General features: G+C 56.2%; 2 protein-coding genes across 2 annotated transcripts in view; both read right to left on the reverse strand.

The window, feature by feature from the left end:
- Nucleotides 1-18,682, reverse strand: part of ITGA1 (integrin subunit alpha 1) — a 178,147-nt gene that overhangs the window by 151,143 nt on the left and 8,322 nt on the right. The gene's annotated exons all lie outside the window — the stretch shown is intronic.
- On the reverse strand, nucleotides 1,806-8,888 carry PELO (pelota mRNA surveillance and ribosome rescue factor). The gene is made up of 2 exons (XM_029075632.2): nucleotides 8,083-8,888; nucleotides 1,806-2,279 (listed from the first exon to the last, which is right to left on the reverse strand). Exons 1-2 carry the CDS (start codon nucleotides 8,806-8,808, stop codon nucleotides 1,845-1,847), a joined length of 1,161 nt encoding a protein of 386 aa, XP_028931465.1. The 5' UTR covers nucleotides 8,809-8,888; the 3' UTR covers nucleotides 1,806-1,844.

The following is an 18,682-nucleotide window of genomic DNA, read 5'->3' on the forward strand; positions in this document are numbered from 1 at the left end:
ACTTGGATCGTGACCCCCCCCCCCCCCCCCACGAGGGGTCAGGGACTGCGTATGATCTAATTACCTCGGACCCACCCCAACGCTTAAAACAGTGCTTGACGCGGGGGGGTAGGCGCCTAACAGATACTACAGAAAAACCACACCTCTTGGACGAGTATCCTTTCCTCAGTGCAAGCCCCGAGTTCTGGTGATTGGATTGGACTCCCCTTCGTTCTTAAACACAGCGTCGGCGACCCGAGAACGATCCTTTATGGCAACTTCAAGGATCTGAACCGTACGGAAGCCTTGAGGGAAATCGCATCGGAACCTTCGAGGTCATTTTATTTGCGATCGCTGGTCTACTTCTAAATCCCCGAAAGGGATCCTCAGCACCGAAACAGCTTTCACATTCTACTCTGAGCGACGGCCAGCTTCATTTTTCCCTAAGGAGAGATGTTTTGGGGTGTAAAGTGCCCACTGGAGCTTTAAGGCTCTAGAAGCCATTTAGCCTGCTTGAACTACATTTCTTCTCCCCCGAGAAGTACGGCAGAGATAGGGGATTTGGCACCGGCGTGCTTTCTCCCGCAGCCCTCGGTCCTCACCCGGTTCACGAATACATATTCTTACCCGATTTAAAGGCCAGTTTCCACCTGTCTCGGAAGGAATGGGCTACTCTTCCCGTCCCGTTCTCACCAAGCAGGTCTATTTTCACTTGGAAGGACATCAAGTCTGAGGCCGCGAGCTCTAAGGGGCTCCCCGGGGCATCTCGGCTTCCGGGGCCCGCTGCAACTATACTCCTTCAACTGAATTAGTTCCACCTCTGTTGCGACCGCCTCCTTAAACCCAGCCCCTCCTCCTGTTACACGGAGGGAATCATCCTCTTAATCCCGGAAAACGAAAGGCGGCGATGTAGGTTCGTGGCACTTCCTTTCTCCGGAGTCGACTGGGTGTCTCAAGCACGGCTTGAAACTAAACTTAACCTGGACTTTTTACGTCTCCTACTCTGTATTTTTTTTTTTTAAACTACGGCCCTGTTCCCTCCTCACCCTCCCCATCCTGTATAAAACATTTCTACCTCCACGCCGTTCTCTCTGCCTAGAAGACCCTCCCCCTACCCCAGCACATCCACAAAGCCTTCCCAGATCACCCCCAGCACTCGGGTCTATCGTCGTAAAAGCTTTTTAAGTCGTCTTCATCCCTTAGTCCCTTGGGTCCCCGTGGTCGGACGAGAACACGCCGGGCGGGAACGACAGGGTCCCCGGGTACCCCCGCCCCCAACCGCTATGGCGAAAACCAATTCCGGCACGCAGGTTTTCGGTCCCGCGGTTTCAGGACCGAGCCTCGTCCGTCGTCCTCAAAGAGAGGTGCCGGCGTATTTCTTTAACTACGTTCCCCTGGTCCTGCCACCGCCGTCGTCAATTCCTCCCGAGGCGGGGGCCGCTTCACCTTTTCTAACCACCCCCCTCCCCGGGACCTAGCCCGTGACTCGATACACGGGACTCGATACACGACTACCTGCGGCTCGGCTAACGGGCACGTTTTCCCGCTCCGCCTTTTAGCGTCGTCACACACGGAATTCAAGAGACGCTCCTCCCCTCTCCGTTTATTTTTCATCCGGACGCCTACTTCGGCGAGCAGAAAAAGCCAGCCCGCCGAGATGACCCGAGAACCCCAAGAAAGAAGATGCGCCCCAGCGGCACCCGTAAGGGAGCCGGTAACGTTTTCTTTTCTCTACAGGTGCGTCTTTCGACGTAGAGCCAGGTGGGCTTTTTCTCGGGATGAGAGAAAAGAGCAGAAGGCTCTCCCTCCCCCAGGGGGGCGGGGGGGGGGGGGGGTCGGGGATGGAGGGGGTCGGATCCCGGCCCCTAATCCTCTCCGGAACTACTGGAGCTGTCTTCTTGGTCGGAGAGATCGGGGATGGGGAAGCGCAGGATGGCGGCCACTCCGGTCAGCTGGCCGAGCTGCTCCCCGGACACGTGGAGGCTGGAGAATATGTGCACCGTGCCCGTGTTCTCCCGCACGCCGTCCACCAGGCGCACGTACCGGCTGCGGGTGGCCACGTCCTGGTGCCGGAAGAGCTCGTCGCTGATGAGCAGGACGTCGATGGCCAGGGCTTCGTTGGCCTTCTCCACCTGCTTCAGGCCGTAGAAAGCCCGGTCCGGCTCGTGCTGCAGCATCTTGTAGAAGTCATCCAGCGCCTTGACCTCCCCGGCGGCCTTGGTGTCCGACAGGCGGCTGGCCACGTCCGGGTCGCTGAGGACCTCTGTCAGTGAGTGTTTGTGCCCGGAGGAGGAGTGGACCTGGAAGCGTAATCGTGGACATTTAGGGAGCGATCTGTTCAGATTACGAGAAGCGGCGTGGCCCGGGGGGAAAGGGCACGGGCCCGGGACTCGGAGGACCTGGGTTCTACGTCCGCCTCCGCCGTCTGCCTGCTGGGGGACCGCGGGCAAGTGGCTTCACTTCTCCGGGCCGCCGTCTCCTCAGCTGCAAAACGGGGATCGAATCCTACTCCCTCCTCCTCAGACCGAGGGCTACACACACGGGAGGGGGACCGCGTCCCACGGGAGGAACCCGTATCGATCCCAGAGCCGAGAAGAGGGCCCGACACATACTAAGCGCTTAGCGGATACCATTAAAAAGAGCCGCCTGGCCCACTCTGCCAAATCCATCGAAACCATTCGCCTCGACCGCTGGCGAAGAGTTGGCCGAGAACCCGCTCGAGGTGGTGCTCGGTGGCATCACTGTCCTCCCAAACGAAAAGGGGAGCCGTGTGGCCTAAAGGAAAGAGCACAGGCCTGGGAGTCGGGAGATCCGGGTGCTAATCCCGGCTCTTTCGACGGCCTGCGGAGCGGCCTCGCCTAAGGTCACTTAACTCTCTAGAGAAGCAGCGTGGCTCGGTGGAAAGAGCACGGGCTTGGGAGTCAGGGCTCATGAGTTCGAATCCCAGCTCTGCCACTTGTCGGCTGTGTGACTGTGGGCGAGTCACTTCACTTCTCTGGGCCTCAGTTCCCTCATCTGTAAAATGGGGATGAAGACTGTGAGCCCCACGTGGGACGACCTGATTCCCCTATGTCTACCCCGGCGCTTAGAACGGTGCTCGGCACATAGTAAGCGCTTAACAAATACCAACATTATCATCTCAGTTTCCTCAACTGTAAAAATGCAACTAAATACCTGTCCTCCCTTAGATTCTGAGTCCCACTCGGGAAGGTGCTCAATACAGCACTGGCTTGGCACACGATAACGCCTCAATACCAGCGCCATTACCCCAGCGCTGAGCGGAGTGCCTGGCACAGAGTAAGCCCTTAAATAGCTCAGTGAGCACTATTTTGAGCACAACGGACTCCTTGGCATGAGTCTAGTTTAAGACGTATGGCGTAAAAGCAGCCTCAGACGCCTAAGTCGCTGACTCAACACGCCCAGCAAATTAACCCGTTTTCTGAGGAGCTTTTGTTCGGTAGCCTCCCCTTTTTGTTCTTCCTTCATGCTGTCGTGTCTCCATCTCTCCAATATTAGAGAATTTAAATATCCTCTCCTCCAGAACCAAGCGTGGTGCTCTGTACTCGGCAAGTAACTGTAAGCCCGTCAAACGGCAGGGACTGTATCTGTTGCCCACTTGTTCGTTCCAAGCGCTTAGTACGGTGCTCTGCACATAGTAAGCGCTCAACAAATACTACTGAATGAACGGAAGTGCTCAGTAGATACCACTGACGGCTTCAACCCCAAACTATCAGTCACAGGATCAAAGCCGGTTGGCCTAGTGGAAGGAACACAGGCCTGGGAGTTAGAGGACCTGGGTTTTTTTAATCTCAGCTTGCCTGCTCTTCGATCATTCACATCACCTCTTCTGGGCCTCAGTTTCCTCATCTGGAAAATGGGGCTTCTCCTCCTCCGACCGGGAGCCCCACGGGGGGCAGGAGCTGTGTTTGACCTGATTATCACCTCCCTAACCCAGCACTTAGTACAGCCCTTGGCACTTACTGGGCACAATAAATAATAATAGGCACAATAAACAATAATAATAACTGGCACATAAATCCCACAGTGATCATTCCTCCTACGGTTAAAGTTTTGTTTAACGGTATCCGTTAAGCATTTACTCCGCGCCATGCACTGTGCTCAGCCCTGGGGTAGATCTCCACCCCCCTCCGACCCCGCTCCCAACCCCACGACACTCGTGTATCTATCATCACATTTAATTGTATCGATGCCTATCTCCCCGACCCCCCCAGCCGGGTGACTCTGGGCAAGTCACTTGGCTTCTCTGGGCCTCAGTTCCCCCATCTGTAAAAAGGGGATTAAGACCTGATGACCCTGTCTCTACCCCGGCGCTCGGTACGGTGCCCGGCGCATAGTAAGTGCTTGCCGAATACCATCCGTATCACTGACGAGGTCGCCATGGAGAGGAAACTACGACTAATGGTACTTGTTCGGCGCTTGCTATGTGCCGGGCACTGTGCTGAGCGCTGGGGTAGATACAGGCGAATCGGGCTGGACACGGTCCAGGTTCCCTACGGGGCTCAGAGCCTCGATCCCCATTTTCCAGAGGAGGGGACCGCGGCCCCAGAGAAGGGAAGTGACTTGGCCCAGGTCACGCAGCAGACCAGCGGCGGAGCCGGGATCGGAGGCTACTGATGCCCGTGGACTTGTTTGGACGCCCGTCTCCCCCTTCCAGACCGGGAGCCCGCGGGGGGCCGGGATCGTCTCTCTCTGCGGCTGCGCTGTTCTTCCCCGGCGCTCGGTGCGGTGCTCTGCACCCAGTAATGATAATAATACTACTGATAACGATGGCATTTGTTAAGCGCTTACTCTGTGCCAAGCGCTGTTCCAAGCACTGGGACAGATACGAGGTCATCCCGTTGTCCCAAGTGGGGCTCACAGTCTCCACCCCCATTTTACAGCTGAGGTAACTGAGGCCCAGTGAAGTGATCTGCCCTAGGTGTCGCACAGCTGACAAGCGGCGGAGGCGGGCTCAGAACCCACGACCGCTCAACAAACGGGCGTCGATCCCCATCTGCTTGTTTCGTCGCCTGTTCTCCCCTCTTCTAGATCGTGAGCCCGCTGGTGGGCAGGGATGGTCCCTCTCTGTTGCCGAACTGGACTTTCCAAGGGCTTGGTACAGCGCTCTGCACACAGTAAGTGCACGATCAATACAACTGAATGAATGTTCTGCCCACAGTCAGCGCTCAATCAGGCCGGACGAATGCTCCGCCCACAGTCAGCGCTCAATAAATACGACTGAACGAATGCTCTGCACACAGTCGGCGCTCAGTCGGGTCGGACGAATGCTCCGCACACGGTCAGCGCTCAATAAATGCGACTGAATGAATGCTCCGATCACAGCAAGGGCTCAATAAATACGACTGAATGAATGCTCTGCACACAGTCAGCGCTCAAATCGGGTCGAACGCATGCTCTGCACACAGAAAGCGCTCAATCAGGTCGGACGAATGCTCTGCGCACAGCAGGCGCTCAATAAATACGACTGAATGAATGCTCTGCGCACAGCAAGCGCTCAATAAATACGACTGAACGAATGCTCTGCGCCCAGTGAGCGCTCAATCGGGTCGAACGCATGCTCTGCACCCAGTGAGCGCTCACTAAATACGACTGGATGGATGCCGTGCGCACAGGAAGCGCTCAATCCATACGACTGAATGAATGAGCCCAGGCCCCGGCTCCGGCCACCAGGCCCCGCCGCTTCTCCAGGATAACAACGATGGCGGGTGTTGAGCGCTTGCTAGGCGCCAAGCCCTGTTCTAAACGCTGGGGGTGGGAGGACAGAAGGTCACGAGGTTGTCCCGGGCGGGACTCCCAGTCTCCACCCCCATGTTTCCGGACGAGGTCACCGCGGCGCCGAGAAGTGACTTGCCCAAAGTCACACAGCCGACAGGTGCCGGAGCAGGGATCAGAACCCAGGACCTCTGACTCAGGACCGTTTAGACCGTGAGCCCGTCGCTGGGCGGGGACTGCCTTCATCGGTTGCCGAACTGTACACTCCAGGCGCTTAGTACAGTGCTCTGCACACAGTAGGCGCTCAATAAATACCACTGAATGAACGACTACCAAGGCGGGGCTCTTTCCACTGAGCCAAGCTGTTTCTCCGATTCCTTCAATGGTATTTATCGAGCGCTTACTGTATTCAGAGCACACTGGACTAAGCGTTTGGGAGGTGGAGAGACCATCCACACCCAACGACGGGCTCTTTCCACTGAGGCACGCTGCACTAAGCACTTGGAAGGTGGAGAGAGACCATCCCCGCCCGACGATGGGCCGTCTAAAGGACGGCGAGGTCGGGGCGCGCCCCCCCAGGCCCTCGGGCAGTCCTCGGCTGACCTGGAGGAACCTGGCCCTGTGGTCCAGCAGCGGACGGCCCGCTGCCGCCTGATCTGCGCACGGTGAGCGCTCAATAAATACTACTGAAGGCAGAGCACCGGACTAAGCGCTTGGGAGGTTGATAGGGACCATCCCCGCCCGACGCCAGGCTGTCCCGGCTGTCTAAAGGTCGGAGCGGTCGGGGCGCGACCCCAGGCCCTGGAGGAACTTGGCCCTGTGTTCCAGCAGCGCCCTGTCGCCGTCGCGGACGGCCCGCTGGCACACGCTCTGCGCACGGTGAGCGCTCAATAAATACTACTGAAGGCAGAGCACCGGACTAAGCGGTTGGGAGGTAGATAGGGACCATCCCTGCCCGACGACGGGCTCTTTCCACTGAGGCACGCTGCACTGAGCACTTGGAAGGTGCAGAGAGACCGTCCCGGCCGTCTAAAGGACGGCGAGGTCGGGGCGCGGCCCCCGAGGCCCTCGGGCAGTCCTCGGCTGACCTGGAGGAACCTGGCCCTGTGGTCCAGCAGCGGACGGCCCGCTGCCGCCTGATCTGCGCAGAGTGAGCGCTCAATAAATACTACTGAAGGCAGAGCACCGGACTAAGCGCCTGGGAGGTGGATCGGGACCATCCCGGCCGTCTAAAGGACGGCGAGGTCGGGGCGCGGCCCCCCAGGCCCTCGGGCAGTCCTCGGCTGACCTGGAGGAACCTGGCCCTGTGGTCCAGCAGCGGACGGCCCGCTGCCGCCTGATCTGCGCACGGTGAGCGCTCAATAAATACTACTGAAGGCAGAGCACCGGACTAAGCGCCTGGGAGGTGGATCGGGGCCATCCCGGCCGTCTAAAGGACGGCGAGGTCGGGGCGCGCCCCCCAGGCCCTCGGGCAGTCCTCGGCTGACCTGGAGGAACCTGGCCCTGTGGTCCAGCAGCGGACGGCCCGCTGCCGCCTGATCTGCGCACGGTGAGCGCTCAATAAATACTACTGAAGGCAGAGCACCGGACTAAGCGCCTGGGAGGTGGATCGGGACCATCCCGGCCGTCTAAAGGACGGCGAGGTCGGGGCGCGCCCCCCAGGCCCTCGGGCAGTCCTCGGCTGACCTGGAGGAACCTGGCCCTGTGGTCCAGCAGCGGACGGCCCGCTGCCGCCTGCTCTGCACACGGTGAGCGCTCAATAAATACTACTGAAGGCAGAGCACCGGACTAAGCGCCTGGGAGGTGGATCGGGACCATCCCGGCCGTCTAAAGGACGGCGAGGTCGGGGCGCGCCCCCCAGGCCCTCGGGCAGTCCTCGGCTGACCTGGAGGAACTTGGCCCTGTGTTCCAGCAGCACCCTGTCGCCGTCGCGGACGGCCCGCTGGCACACGCTCTGCACACGGTGAGCGCTCAATAAATACTACTGAAGGCAGAGCACCGGACTAAGCGGTTGGGAGGTAGATAGGGACCATCCCTGCCCGACGACGGGCTCTTTCCACTGAGGCACGCTGCACTGAGCACTTGGAAGGTGCAGAGAGACCGTCCCGGCCGCCTAAAGGACGGCGAGGTCGGGGCGCGCCCCCCAGGCCCTCGGGCAGTCCTCGGCTGACCTGGAGGAACCTGGCCCTGTGGTCCAGCAGCGGACGGCCCGCTGCCGCCTGATCTGCGCACGGTGAGCGCTCAATAAATACTACTGAAGGCAGAGCACCGGACTAAGCGCCTGGGAGGTGGATCGGGACCATCCCGGCCGTCTAAAGGACGGCGAGGTCGGGGCGCGCCCCCCAGGCCCTCGGGCAGTCCTCGGCTGACCTGGAGGAACTTGGCCCTGTGGTCCAGCAGCGCCCTGTCTCCGTCGCGGACGGCCCGCTGGAAGAGGCGGTCGAGGAAGCGCTGTCGGACGAAGCCGGGGCTGGCGACGACGACGCACTTGACGCCTTCGAGGCGGACGTGGCGGCGCAGCGCCTCGGCCACGCGGTCGAAGAAGCGGTCGACGGCGCGGTCGCGCTGGGCGGCGCGGCCCGGCCTCTTGCGGGGGATGGCGGCCTCCACCCTGGCGCGGACCTGGGTCATGCAGGGGGTGACGAGGCAGACGTGGGCCAGGCCCTCCTCCATGACCACGGCCGCCACGTCGGCCGCCCAGGCCGGGTCGCAGGCCCGCTCCACGCGCTCCAGCACCACGCTGTCCCAGCGGGCCTTGGCCAGGGTGAACGGCCGGTGCGGCTCCAGCTCGATGGTGTGGTGGGCGCCCATCCGCACGTGCTCGTTCTCCTCCGCGTTGGTGCCCCGCACCCGCAGGCGGCAGGCCCGGGCGTCGAAGTCCACCGCCCGCACCCGCAGCGTCAGCGTGGTCCGCACCCGGCTGCTGCCCACGCTGCCCGTCGCCGACTCCGTCTGCACCTTGCGGACCGTGGACGCGCGCAGGCTGTCGCCCGCCTGCAGCAGGTTGTAGGCGTGCCACATGTCCTCCGCCTCCTCCGGCACCAGCGTCACCCGACCCGCGTTGTCCTTCTCCAGCTCCTTCTTCAGCAGCCTCATGATGGCGGCCGGGCCGGCTCCTCGGGAGGCCCCGGAGGCACACCGCGCCGGCGCGGTAGCCGGGGGATGGGGAGGGAGGGGGCCGCGCCTGCGCGGTAGTCGGAAGGGGGGGCGGGGGAGGGGGGGCGGCCGCGCCTGCGCGGTAGGCGGGAGGGGGAGCGCCCGGCGCCTGCGCGGTAGCCGGAAGGGCGGGAGGGGGAGCGCCCGGCGCCTGCGCGGTAGCCGGAAGGGCGGGAGGGGGAGCGCCCGGCGCCTGCGCGGTAGCCGGAAGGGCGGGAGGGGGAGCGCCCGGCGCCTGCGCGGTAGACGATAGGGCGGGAGGGGGGGGTCGACGCTTCTCCTCAGGGCGCCCGGCGCCTGCGCGGTAGCCGGAAGGGCGGGAGGGGGAGCGCCCGGCGCCTGCGCGGTAGACGATAGGGCGGGGGGGGGGGGTCGACGCTTCTCCTCAGGGCGGCCGGCGCCTGCGCGGTAGCCGGAAGGGGGGGGGGGGGCGGCCGCCGCTTCTCCTCAGAGCGCCCGGCGCCTGCGCGGTAGCCGAAAGGGCGAAGGGGGGGCGGCCGCCGCTTCTCCTCAGAGCGCCCGGCGCCTGCGCGGTAGCCGAAAGGGCGAGGGGCGTGGCCGCCGCTTCTCCTCAGGGCACCCGGCACCTGCGCGGTAGCCGAAAGGGCGGGAGGGAGGGGCGGCCGCGCCTGCGCAATAGCCGAAAGGGCGGGGGTTGAGGGGGCGGCCGCGCCTGCGCAGAGGCCGATAGGGCGAGGGGGGGCGGCTGCCGCTTCTCCTCAGGGCGCCCGGCGCCTGCGCGGTAGCCGAAAGGGCGGCGGGCGAAGGGGGGGCGGCCGCCGCTTCTTCTCACAGAGGCTGGCGCCTGCGCAATAGCGGAAAGGGCGGGGGCGGACGCGCCTGCGCAGTAGCCGAAAAGACGGTGGGGGGCGGCCACCGCTTCTCGCCTGCGCAGTAGCCGAAAGGACGGGTGGCGGGGTGGGGGGGGGGGCAGGAGCGCCTGCGCAGTCCGGACGGCGCGCAGGGAGACGGCCGATGGAGGGCGGTGCGAAAGCCGGAAGGCGGACCGCGAGGCGGACTGCGGCGGCGGAGGGCCGCCCGCGGAAGGAGCCCGCCCGGCGAAGGCGGGGCCTTCTTTCTCAGAGGCCTGCGCTGGTGCAATGGAAAGCGAGGCGTTAGGTGCCTACTACGTCTCAGGCAGTGCACTAAACGCTGCGATGGACACATCGCTTGGCAAAAAGTTCCCCCCACACACTCACATCCTCCTCTTTCAGTCATTCAATCCTATTCATTCATTCAATAGTATTTATGGAGCCCTTACTGTGTGCAGAGCACTCATTATAATAAGAATGAGGATGGCATTTGTTGAGCACTTACTAGGTGCCCAGCACTGTTCTAAGCGCTGGGGAGGATACACTAATAATATACCCATGGCGTTTGTTAAGCCCTTACTTTGTGCCAAACACTAATAAGCGCTGGGGGGATACAATCATAATACTGATGGCGTTTGTTAGGCCCTTACTGTGTGCCAAACACTAATAAACAGCGTGGCTCAGTGGAAAGAGCACGGGCTTGGGAGTCAGAGGTCATGAGTTCGAATCCCAGCTCTGCCACTTGTCAGCTGTGTGACTGTGGGCGAGTCACTTCACTTCTCTGGGCCTCAATTCCCTCATCTGTAAAATGGGGATTAAGTCCGTGAGGCCCACGTGGGACAATATGATTCCCCTGTGTCTACTCCGGCGCTTAGAACAGTGCTCGGCATATAGTAAGCGCTTAACAAACACCAGCATTATTATTAATAAACGCTGGGGGGGATACACTAATAACACTGATGGCGTTTGTTAGGCCCTTACTGTGTGCCAAGCACTGTTCTAAGCACTGGGGGGATACCATAATAATACTGATGGCGTTAGAGAAGCAGCGTGGCTCAGTGGAAAGAGCCTGGGCTTTGGAGTCAGAGGTCATGAGTTTGAATCCCGGCTCCGCCACTTGTCAGTTGTGTGACTGGGGGCAAGTCACTTCACTTCTCGGTGCCTCGGTTCCCTCATCTGTAAAATGGGGATGAAGACTGTGAGCCCCACGTGGGACAACCTGATCCCCCTGTGTCCACCCCAGCGCTTAGAACAGTGCTCTGCACATAGTAAGCGTTTAACAAATACCAACATTATTATTATTATCTTTGTTAAGCCCTTACTGTGTGCCAAACACTGTTCAAAGCGCTGGGGAGGATACCATAATAATACTGATGGCGTTTGTTAGGCCCTTACTGTGTGCCAAGCACTGTTCTAAACGCTGGGGAGGAGACCAATAATACTGATGGCATTTGTTAAGCCCTTACTAGGTGCCCAGCACTGTTCTAAGCGCCGGGGAGGATACACTAATTATACTGATGGCATTTGTTAATACTGATGGCATCCGTTGAGCGCTTAAATAGGTGCCCAGCACTGTTCTAAGCACTGGGGAGGATACACTAATAATACCGATGGCGTTTGTTAAGCGCTTGCTAGGTGACAAGCACTGTTCTAAGCGCTGGGGAGGATACAATATTAATACTGATGGCATTTGTTAATACTGATGGCATCCGTTAAGCACTTACTAGGTGACCAGCACTTTTCTAAGCACTGGGGAGGATACAGTATTAATACTGATGGCATTTGTTAAGCAATTACTAGGTGCCAAACACTGTTCTAAGCACTGGGGAGGATACACTAATAATACTGATGGCATTTGTTAAGCGCTTGCTAGGTGCCAAGCGCTGTTCTAAGCGCTAGAAGCAGCATGGCTCAGTGGAAAGGGCAGGGGCTTTGGAGTCAGAGGTCATGAGTTCGAATCCCGGCTCTGCCACTGGTCAGCTGGGTGACTGTGGGCAAGTCACTTCACTTCTCTCTGCCTCAGGTCCCTCATCTGTAAAATGGGGATGAAGACTGGGAGCCCCACGTGGGACATCCTGATTCCCCTGGGTCTACCCCAGCGCCTAGAACAGTGCTCGGCACATAGTGAGCGCTTAACAAATACCAACATTATTATTATTATTACACTAATAATACTGATGGCATTTGTTAAACGCTTGCTAGGTGCCAAGCACTGTTCTAAGCACTGGGGAGGATACAATATGAATACTGATGGCATTTGTTAAGCCCTTACTAGGTGCCCAGTACTGTTCTAAGCGCTGGGGGGATACGATATTAATAATGATGGCATTTGTTAAGCGCTTACTATGGGCCCAGCACTGTTCTAAGCGCTGGGGAGGACACGATAAAATAATGATGGCATTCGTTAAGCACTTACTAGGTGCCAAGCACTGCTCTAAGCACTGGGGAGGATAGAAGGTCATCAGGTTGTCCCACGTGGGGCTCACAGTCTTCATCCCCATTTTACAGATGAGGGACCTGAGGCACAGAGAAGTTAAACAACTTGCCCAAAGTCACCCAGCTGACAAGTGGCTGAGCCGGGATTTGAACCCATGACCTCTGACTCCCAACCCGAGCTCTTGCCACTGAGCCACGCTGCACTGTACTAAGCTCCGCTCGCCTCAGCTGTTTCTTATTTAAGGGTACTTGGTAAGCGCTTGCTAACAAATAAGTCAGAGGACCTGGGTTCTAATCCTGCCCCTGCCACTTGTCTGCTGGGTGACCTTGGGCAAGCCGCTTCACTTCTCTAGGCCTCAGTGACCTCGTCTGGAAAATGGGGATGAAGACTGGGAGCCCCACGTGGGACAACCTGATCACCTTGTATAATAATAATAATAATGGTATTTGTTAAGCGCTTACTACCTGCAAAGCCACGGTTCTGAGCGCTGGGGGGGACGCAAGGTGAACAGTTTGTCCCAGGCGGGGCTCCCAGTCTTAATCCCCATTTACCGATGAGGTAACTGAGGCACAGAGAGGTTAAGTGACTGGCCCACAGTCACACAGCTGACAAGAGGTGGAGTCGGTATCTACCCCAGCGCTTAGAACAGTGCTTGGCGTATAGTAAGCGCTTAATACCATAATTATTCTTAGGTACCAGCTCTGCAGTAAGTGCCGAGGGTAGATTCATCATTTTACAGACCGTCTCCTCCTTCCCCCTCACAAGTCTTCGCTGGCCTCATTGCTTTTTTTTTTTAAATGGTCTTTGTTGAGCGCTTACTACGTATCAACCTCTGTACTAAGCGCTAGGACAGAGACATCATTTTACAGACTGCGTCCCCCCCCCCCCCCGGCCCCTTCCTGAACCTCACAAGGGTTCTGCTCGCCTCAGCATGTTTTTAAGCGGTATTTATTAAGAGCTTGCTAAGTATCAGGCACTGTAGTGATAATAATGTCGCCATTTGTTAAGCGTTGACTACGTGCAGAGCACTGTTCTAAGCACTGGGGTAGATCCAGGGTCATCAGGTTGTCCCACGTGAGGCTCACAGTCTTCATCCCCATTTTACAGTTGAGGGAACTGAGGCACCGAGAAGTGACTTGCCCACTGTCACACAGCTGACAGGCGGTGGAGCCGGGATTCGAACCCATGACCTCTGACTCCCAAGCCCGGGCTCTTTCCACTGAGCCACGCTGCTTCCAACACAGAGCCACGCTCTGTACTAAGCGCTGGGGGTAGGGACATCATTTTACAGGCCGCTCCCCCTCTTTCCCCTCATAGGGATCCTCTCCCCATGGTGCTTTTTTTAGAAAGCTATTTGTTAAGCGCTTACTAGGTACCAGGCACTGTACTGAGCGCTGGAGTGGATACCTCACTATACAGACCTCTCCCCTTCCCCATCACAAGACTCCGGCCTCCTCAGCGGGTTTTTGTTTTAAATGCTATTTGCTAGGTGCTTACTATCTACCAGGCGCTGTACTGAGCATTGGGGTGGATACATTGTTTTCCAGAGCGCCCCTTCTCCCCCTCTTTAGGTTCCGCTCACCTCAGCAGGGTTTTTTAAAATGATATTGGTTAAGCGCTTACTATGTGCCAGGTTCTGTACTAAGCGCCAGGGTAGATACATTATTTTATAGACCTACCGGTCTCCCCTTCCCAAGGCTCAGCCTGCCTCTGCGGCTTTTTTGGGGGAGGGGGAGGAGTGGGTACTCTCTGCTAAGCGCTTAGTACAGAGCCTGGTACAGAGGAAGCGCTTTTCACAATTTTACATGCTTTGCATCATTTTACAAGCTTCCCCTTCTTCCCCTCACAAGGCTCCACTCACCTCATTGCTTTTTTAAAATGGTATTTGGTAAGTGCTTACTATGTGCCAGGCACTGTTCTGAGCGCTGAGGTAGATACATCATTTTACAGACCGCCTGGTCTCTGCGGCTTTTATATATTTTTTTGGGGGGGAGGGGGCGCGGGGTACTATCTGCTAAGCACTTACTACATACCAGGCTCTGTACTAAGCGCTGGGATGCATCCATCATTTTACAAACCTCCCCTTCTTCCCCTCACAAGGCTCCACTCAACTCATTGCTTTTTTAAAAATGGTATTTAAGTGCTTACTAGGTAGCAGGCACTGTTCTGAGCGCTGAGGTAGATACATCATTTTACAGATCGCCTGGTCTCTGCGGCTTTTATTTTTTTTGGGGGGGGGTACTATCTGCTAAGCACTTACTACATACCAGGCTCTGTACTAAGCGCTGGGATACATCCATCATTTTACAAACCTCCCCTTCTTTCCCTCACAAGGCTCCACTCAACTCATTGCTTTTTTAAAAATGGTATTTAAGTGCTTACTAGGTAGCAGGCACTGTTCTGAGCGCTGAGGTAGATACATCATTTTACAGATCGCCTGGTCTCTGCGGCTTTTATTTTTTTTTGGGGGGGGTACTATCTGCTAAGCACTTACTACATACCAGGCTCTGTACTAAGCGCTGGGATACATCCATCATTTTACAAGCCCCCCCTTCTTCCCCTCACAAGGCTCCACTCACCTCATTGCTTTTTTTTAAATGGTATTTGTTAAGTGCTTACTATGTGCCAGGCACTGCTCTAAGCGCTGAGGTAGACACATCATTTTAATAATGTTGGTATTTGTTAAGCGCTTACTATGTGCAGAGCACCGTTCTAAGCGCTGGGGAAGACACAGGGTAGTCAGGTTGTCCCACGTGAGGCTCACAGTTAATCCCCATTTTACAGATGAGGGAACTGAGGCACAGAGAAGTGAAGTGACTCGCCCGTAGTCACGCAGCTGACAAGTGGCCGAGCCGGGAGTCGAACTCATGACCTCTGACTCCGAAGTCCAGGCTCTTTCCACTGAGCCACGCTGCTTCCCCACAGACCATCCCTTCCCTCCCTCACAAGGCCTCGCTGGCCTCCGGCAGTTTTTTTAAGGGTATCTGTGAAGCGCTTACTACGTAGCAGGCACTGTATAGGCCTAGTGGAAAGAGCTGGCGCTCAGGAGTCCGAGGTCGTGGGTTCTGATGCCGCCTCGGCCACTTCTCCTGACTCCGCCACTTGACTGCTGTGTGACTTTGGACAAGTCACTTCACTTCTCTGTGCCTCAGTGACCTCATCTGTAAAATGAGGATGAAGACGGTGAGCCTCACCTGGGACAAGCTGAGGACCTGGTATTCATTCATTCGGTATTTATTGAGCGCTTACTGTGTGCAGAGCACTGTACTAAGCGCTTGGAATGGACAGTTCGGCAACAGATAGAGACCGTCCCCGCCCAGTGACGGGCTCACGGTCTAATCGGAGGAGAAGGACGGACAAAAACAAGACAACATCGTCACGATACATAGAATCAAGGGGATGGACACCTCATTAACAAAATAAATAGGGTAATAAATAATATCTATTTATTAATGAGCACAGTGCGGAGGGGAAGGGAGAGGGGGAGGAGCACGGGGAAAGGGGGCTTAGCTGAGGGGAGGTAAAAGGGCAAAGGGGGAGGGAGCAGAGGGTGGGTATCTACCCCAGCGCTTAGAACAGTGCTTGGCACAGAGTAAGCACTTAACAAATGCCATTATTATTATTATTATTATTAGGATACATCACTTTACAGGCCACCTCTTCTCTCCCCAACAAGAGAGAAGGTTGGGGAGGTTGGGGTAGATACAGGGTTTGTATCTACCCCAGTGCTTGCCCCTGCAGTGTTTTGAAGGGTATTTGTTAAGCACTTACTAGGCACCAGACACTGTACTAAGCACTGGGGTGGATAGAAACTAATCAGGTGGGACACAGTCCCTGTCCCACACGGGGCTCACAGTCTTAATCCCCATTTTCCAGATGAGGTCACCGAGGCCCAGAGAAGTATGACCGTGTGACTTGCCCGGGGTCACGCAGCAGACGATGTGACAGAAGGGGGATTAGAACCCAGATCCTGCCGCCCCCGAGGCCTGTCCTCTGTGCGCTAGGACACGCTGCTTCTCCGATTACTTGGAGGTGACGACAATCAGACCCTTTTGGAGAACTTGCCCACCACAGAGAGGTGGGTCAGGGGAAAGAGCCGGGGCTCGGGAGTCAGAGGCCGTGGGTTCTAATCCCGCCTCCCGCCACGTGTCAGCTGTGTGACCTTGGGCAAGTCACTTCACTTCTCTGGGCCTCAGTGACCTCATCTGGAAAATGGGGATGAAGACTGTGAGCCTCACGTGGGACAACCTGATGACCCTGTACCTACCCCAGCGCTTAGAACAGTGCTTGGCACGTGGTAAGCGCTTCACAAACACCACCAGCTCCGTGTCTCAGTTACCTCGGCTGTAAAATGGGGATGAAGACCGTGAGCCCCACGTGGGACAACCTGATGCCCTTGTATCTACCCCAGCGCTTAGAACGGTGCTTGGCCCACCCTGAGCGCTTAAGAAATACCATTATTATCAGTGCTGAGAACAGTGCTTCACACATAGTAAGCACTTAACGCATACTAGAGAAGCAGAGTGGGTCAGTGGAAAGAGCCCGGGCTTGGGAGTCACAGGTCATGGGTTCGAATCCCTGCTCCGCCGCTTGCCAGCTGTGTGATTTCGGGCAAATCACTTCACTTCTCTGTGCCTCAGTTCCCTCATCTGTCAAATGGGGATGAAGACTGTGAGCCTCACGTGGGACAACCTGATTCCCCTGTGTCTACCCCAGCGCTTAGAACAGTGCTCTGCCTATAGTAAGCGCTTAACAAATACCAACATTATTATTATTATTATTAGTAAAATGGGGATTAAGACTGTGAGCCCCAGGTGGAACAACCTGATCACCTTGTATCCCCCAACGCTTAGAACAGTGCTTTGCACATAGTAAGCGCTTAACAAATACCACCATTTTTTTTTTAACTATCATTATTTTATGGAAGAAGCTGTCGGCTAGTCTATCCCACCCCCTCTGTGCTCCAGCCCTGACTCATTTTTCTAGATGAGGTGAGTTTAAACATCGTGCAATTCTCCTTGGAAAGAGGGGAAGACAGGGGAGTCAAACCTCTCTGTTCTCATTCATTCAGTCGATCCTATTTATCGCGCGCCTACTGTGTGCCAAGCACTGCACTAAGCGTTTGGGAGAGTACGGCACAACAACAAACTGACACATTCCCCACCCACACGGGCTCATGGTCTAGAGGGAGAGACAGATATGCATAAATAAATACAGGACGGACGTATACAGATAAACAATTAATAATGATAACGCTGGTCTTTGTTAAGCGCTTACTATGTGCAGAGCACTGTTCTAAGCGCTGGGGGAGATACGGGGTCATCAGGTCGTCCCACGTGAGGCTCACAGTCTTCATCCCCATTTTACAGACGAGGTACCTGAGGCCCAGAGAAGTGAAGTGACTTGCCCACGGTCACACAGCTGCCAAGTGGCCGATCTGGGATTCGAACCCATGACCTTTGACTCCCAAGCCCGGGCTCTTTCCACATATCAGGAAGAGCTCAATAAATACAACCGATGAATGAATTGATGAATATCCTTCCTTTCCCCCCGCCTCTTCCTCGATTCCGAACTCAGAGCGGGGATGTAAGGATGTTTTGGGGGAATCCTTTAAAACGCTTCTAAGAGACAGACGCCTTCGGCGCCCGGGAGTTATAAAATCAGGTTCAGCGTATCCATCTTATCCAAAAGATAAGATAATTTCATCGTATAAACTATTCCCGGGAACACGTGCTTATAAATCTCATCCGGTCTGTCGTTTGAGAGCCTTCTGTGGGCCAGGGCCAGGGACGGGGTCTGAATTGTTTATTTTGTAATCACCCTCAGAGTCAGCAGAGCGCTCCACACAGAGTAATAGCATAACATACAATTTTAAAAATACATGAATTACAACTTGACGTATCTATTCAGGGTTCTATTTTCAGCCGCAAAATGTGAAACGACACGAGGGATGTGATCTCCGTCCCGATTGTAAAATAATCCCTGATGCATTTCCCTAGCCTTACTCGCAAGACTGTACCTTTGGCTGGGGGGATTCCTCGGAGGGGAGGGCAAGGATTTCTGTGGAAAGAGCCCGGGCTTGGGAGTCAGAGGTCATGGGTTAGAATCCCGGCTCTGCCACTTGGCAGCTGTGTGACCGTGGGCAAGTCACTTCACTTCTCTGGGCCTCAGTTACCTCATCTGTCAAATGGGGATTAACCGTGAGCCTCATGTGGGACGACTTGATTACCCTGTATCTCCCCCAGCGCTTAGAACAGTGTTCTGCACATAGTAAGCACTTAACAAATACCAACATTATTATTATTAAAATGGGGATTAAAACTGTGAGCCCCACGTGGGACCACCTGATCACCTTGTATCCCCCAGCGCTTAGAACAGTGCTTTGCACATAGTAAGAGCTTAACAAATACCACCATTTATTTATTTATTTATTTATTTATTTGTTTATTCATTTATTTAGTGAGATGCACAGTTACCCAAGAACGGGTTCATGCTCCTTTGAATTACCCAGTTATTTTAGAGCAATAGAAGGTTTTGGCTTTGGCTTTGCCTGAGGAAACCTAAC

The sequence above is a fragment of the Ornithorhynchus anatinus genome, chromosome 1 (genome assembly GCF_004115215.2).
Source record: "Ornithorhynchus anatinus isolate Pmale09 chromosome 1, mOrnAna1.pri.v4, whole genome shotgun sequence".
NCBI classification, from domain to species: domain Eukaryota; kingdom Metazoa; phylum Chordata; class Mammalia; order Monotremata; family Ornithorhynchidae; genus Ornithorhynchus; species Ornithorhynchus anatinus.

What these genes read in the sequence shown, in the direction of transcription:
- PELO (XM_029075632.2), bottom strand. Translation starts at nt 8,808, where the DNA reads ATGAGGCTGCTGAAGAAGGAGCTGGAGAAGGACAACGCGGGTCGGGTG. An exon ending in ACAGGGCCAAGTTCCTCCAG is followed by an intron (nt 2,280 to 8,082) that starts GTCAGCCGAGGA and finishes TTACGCTTCCAG; the next exon opens with GTCCACTCCTCCTCCGGGCA.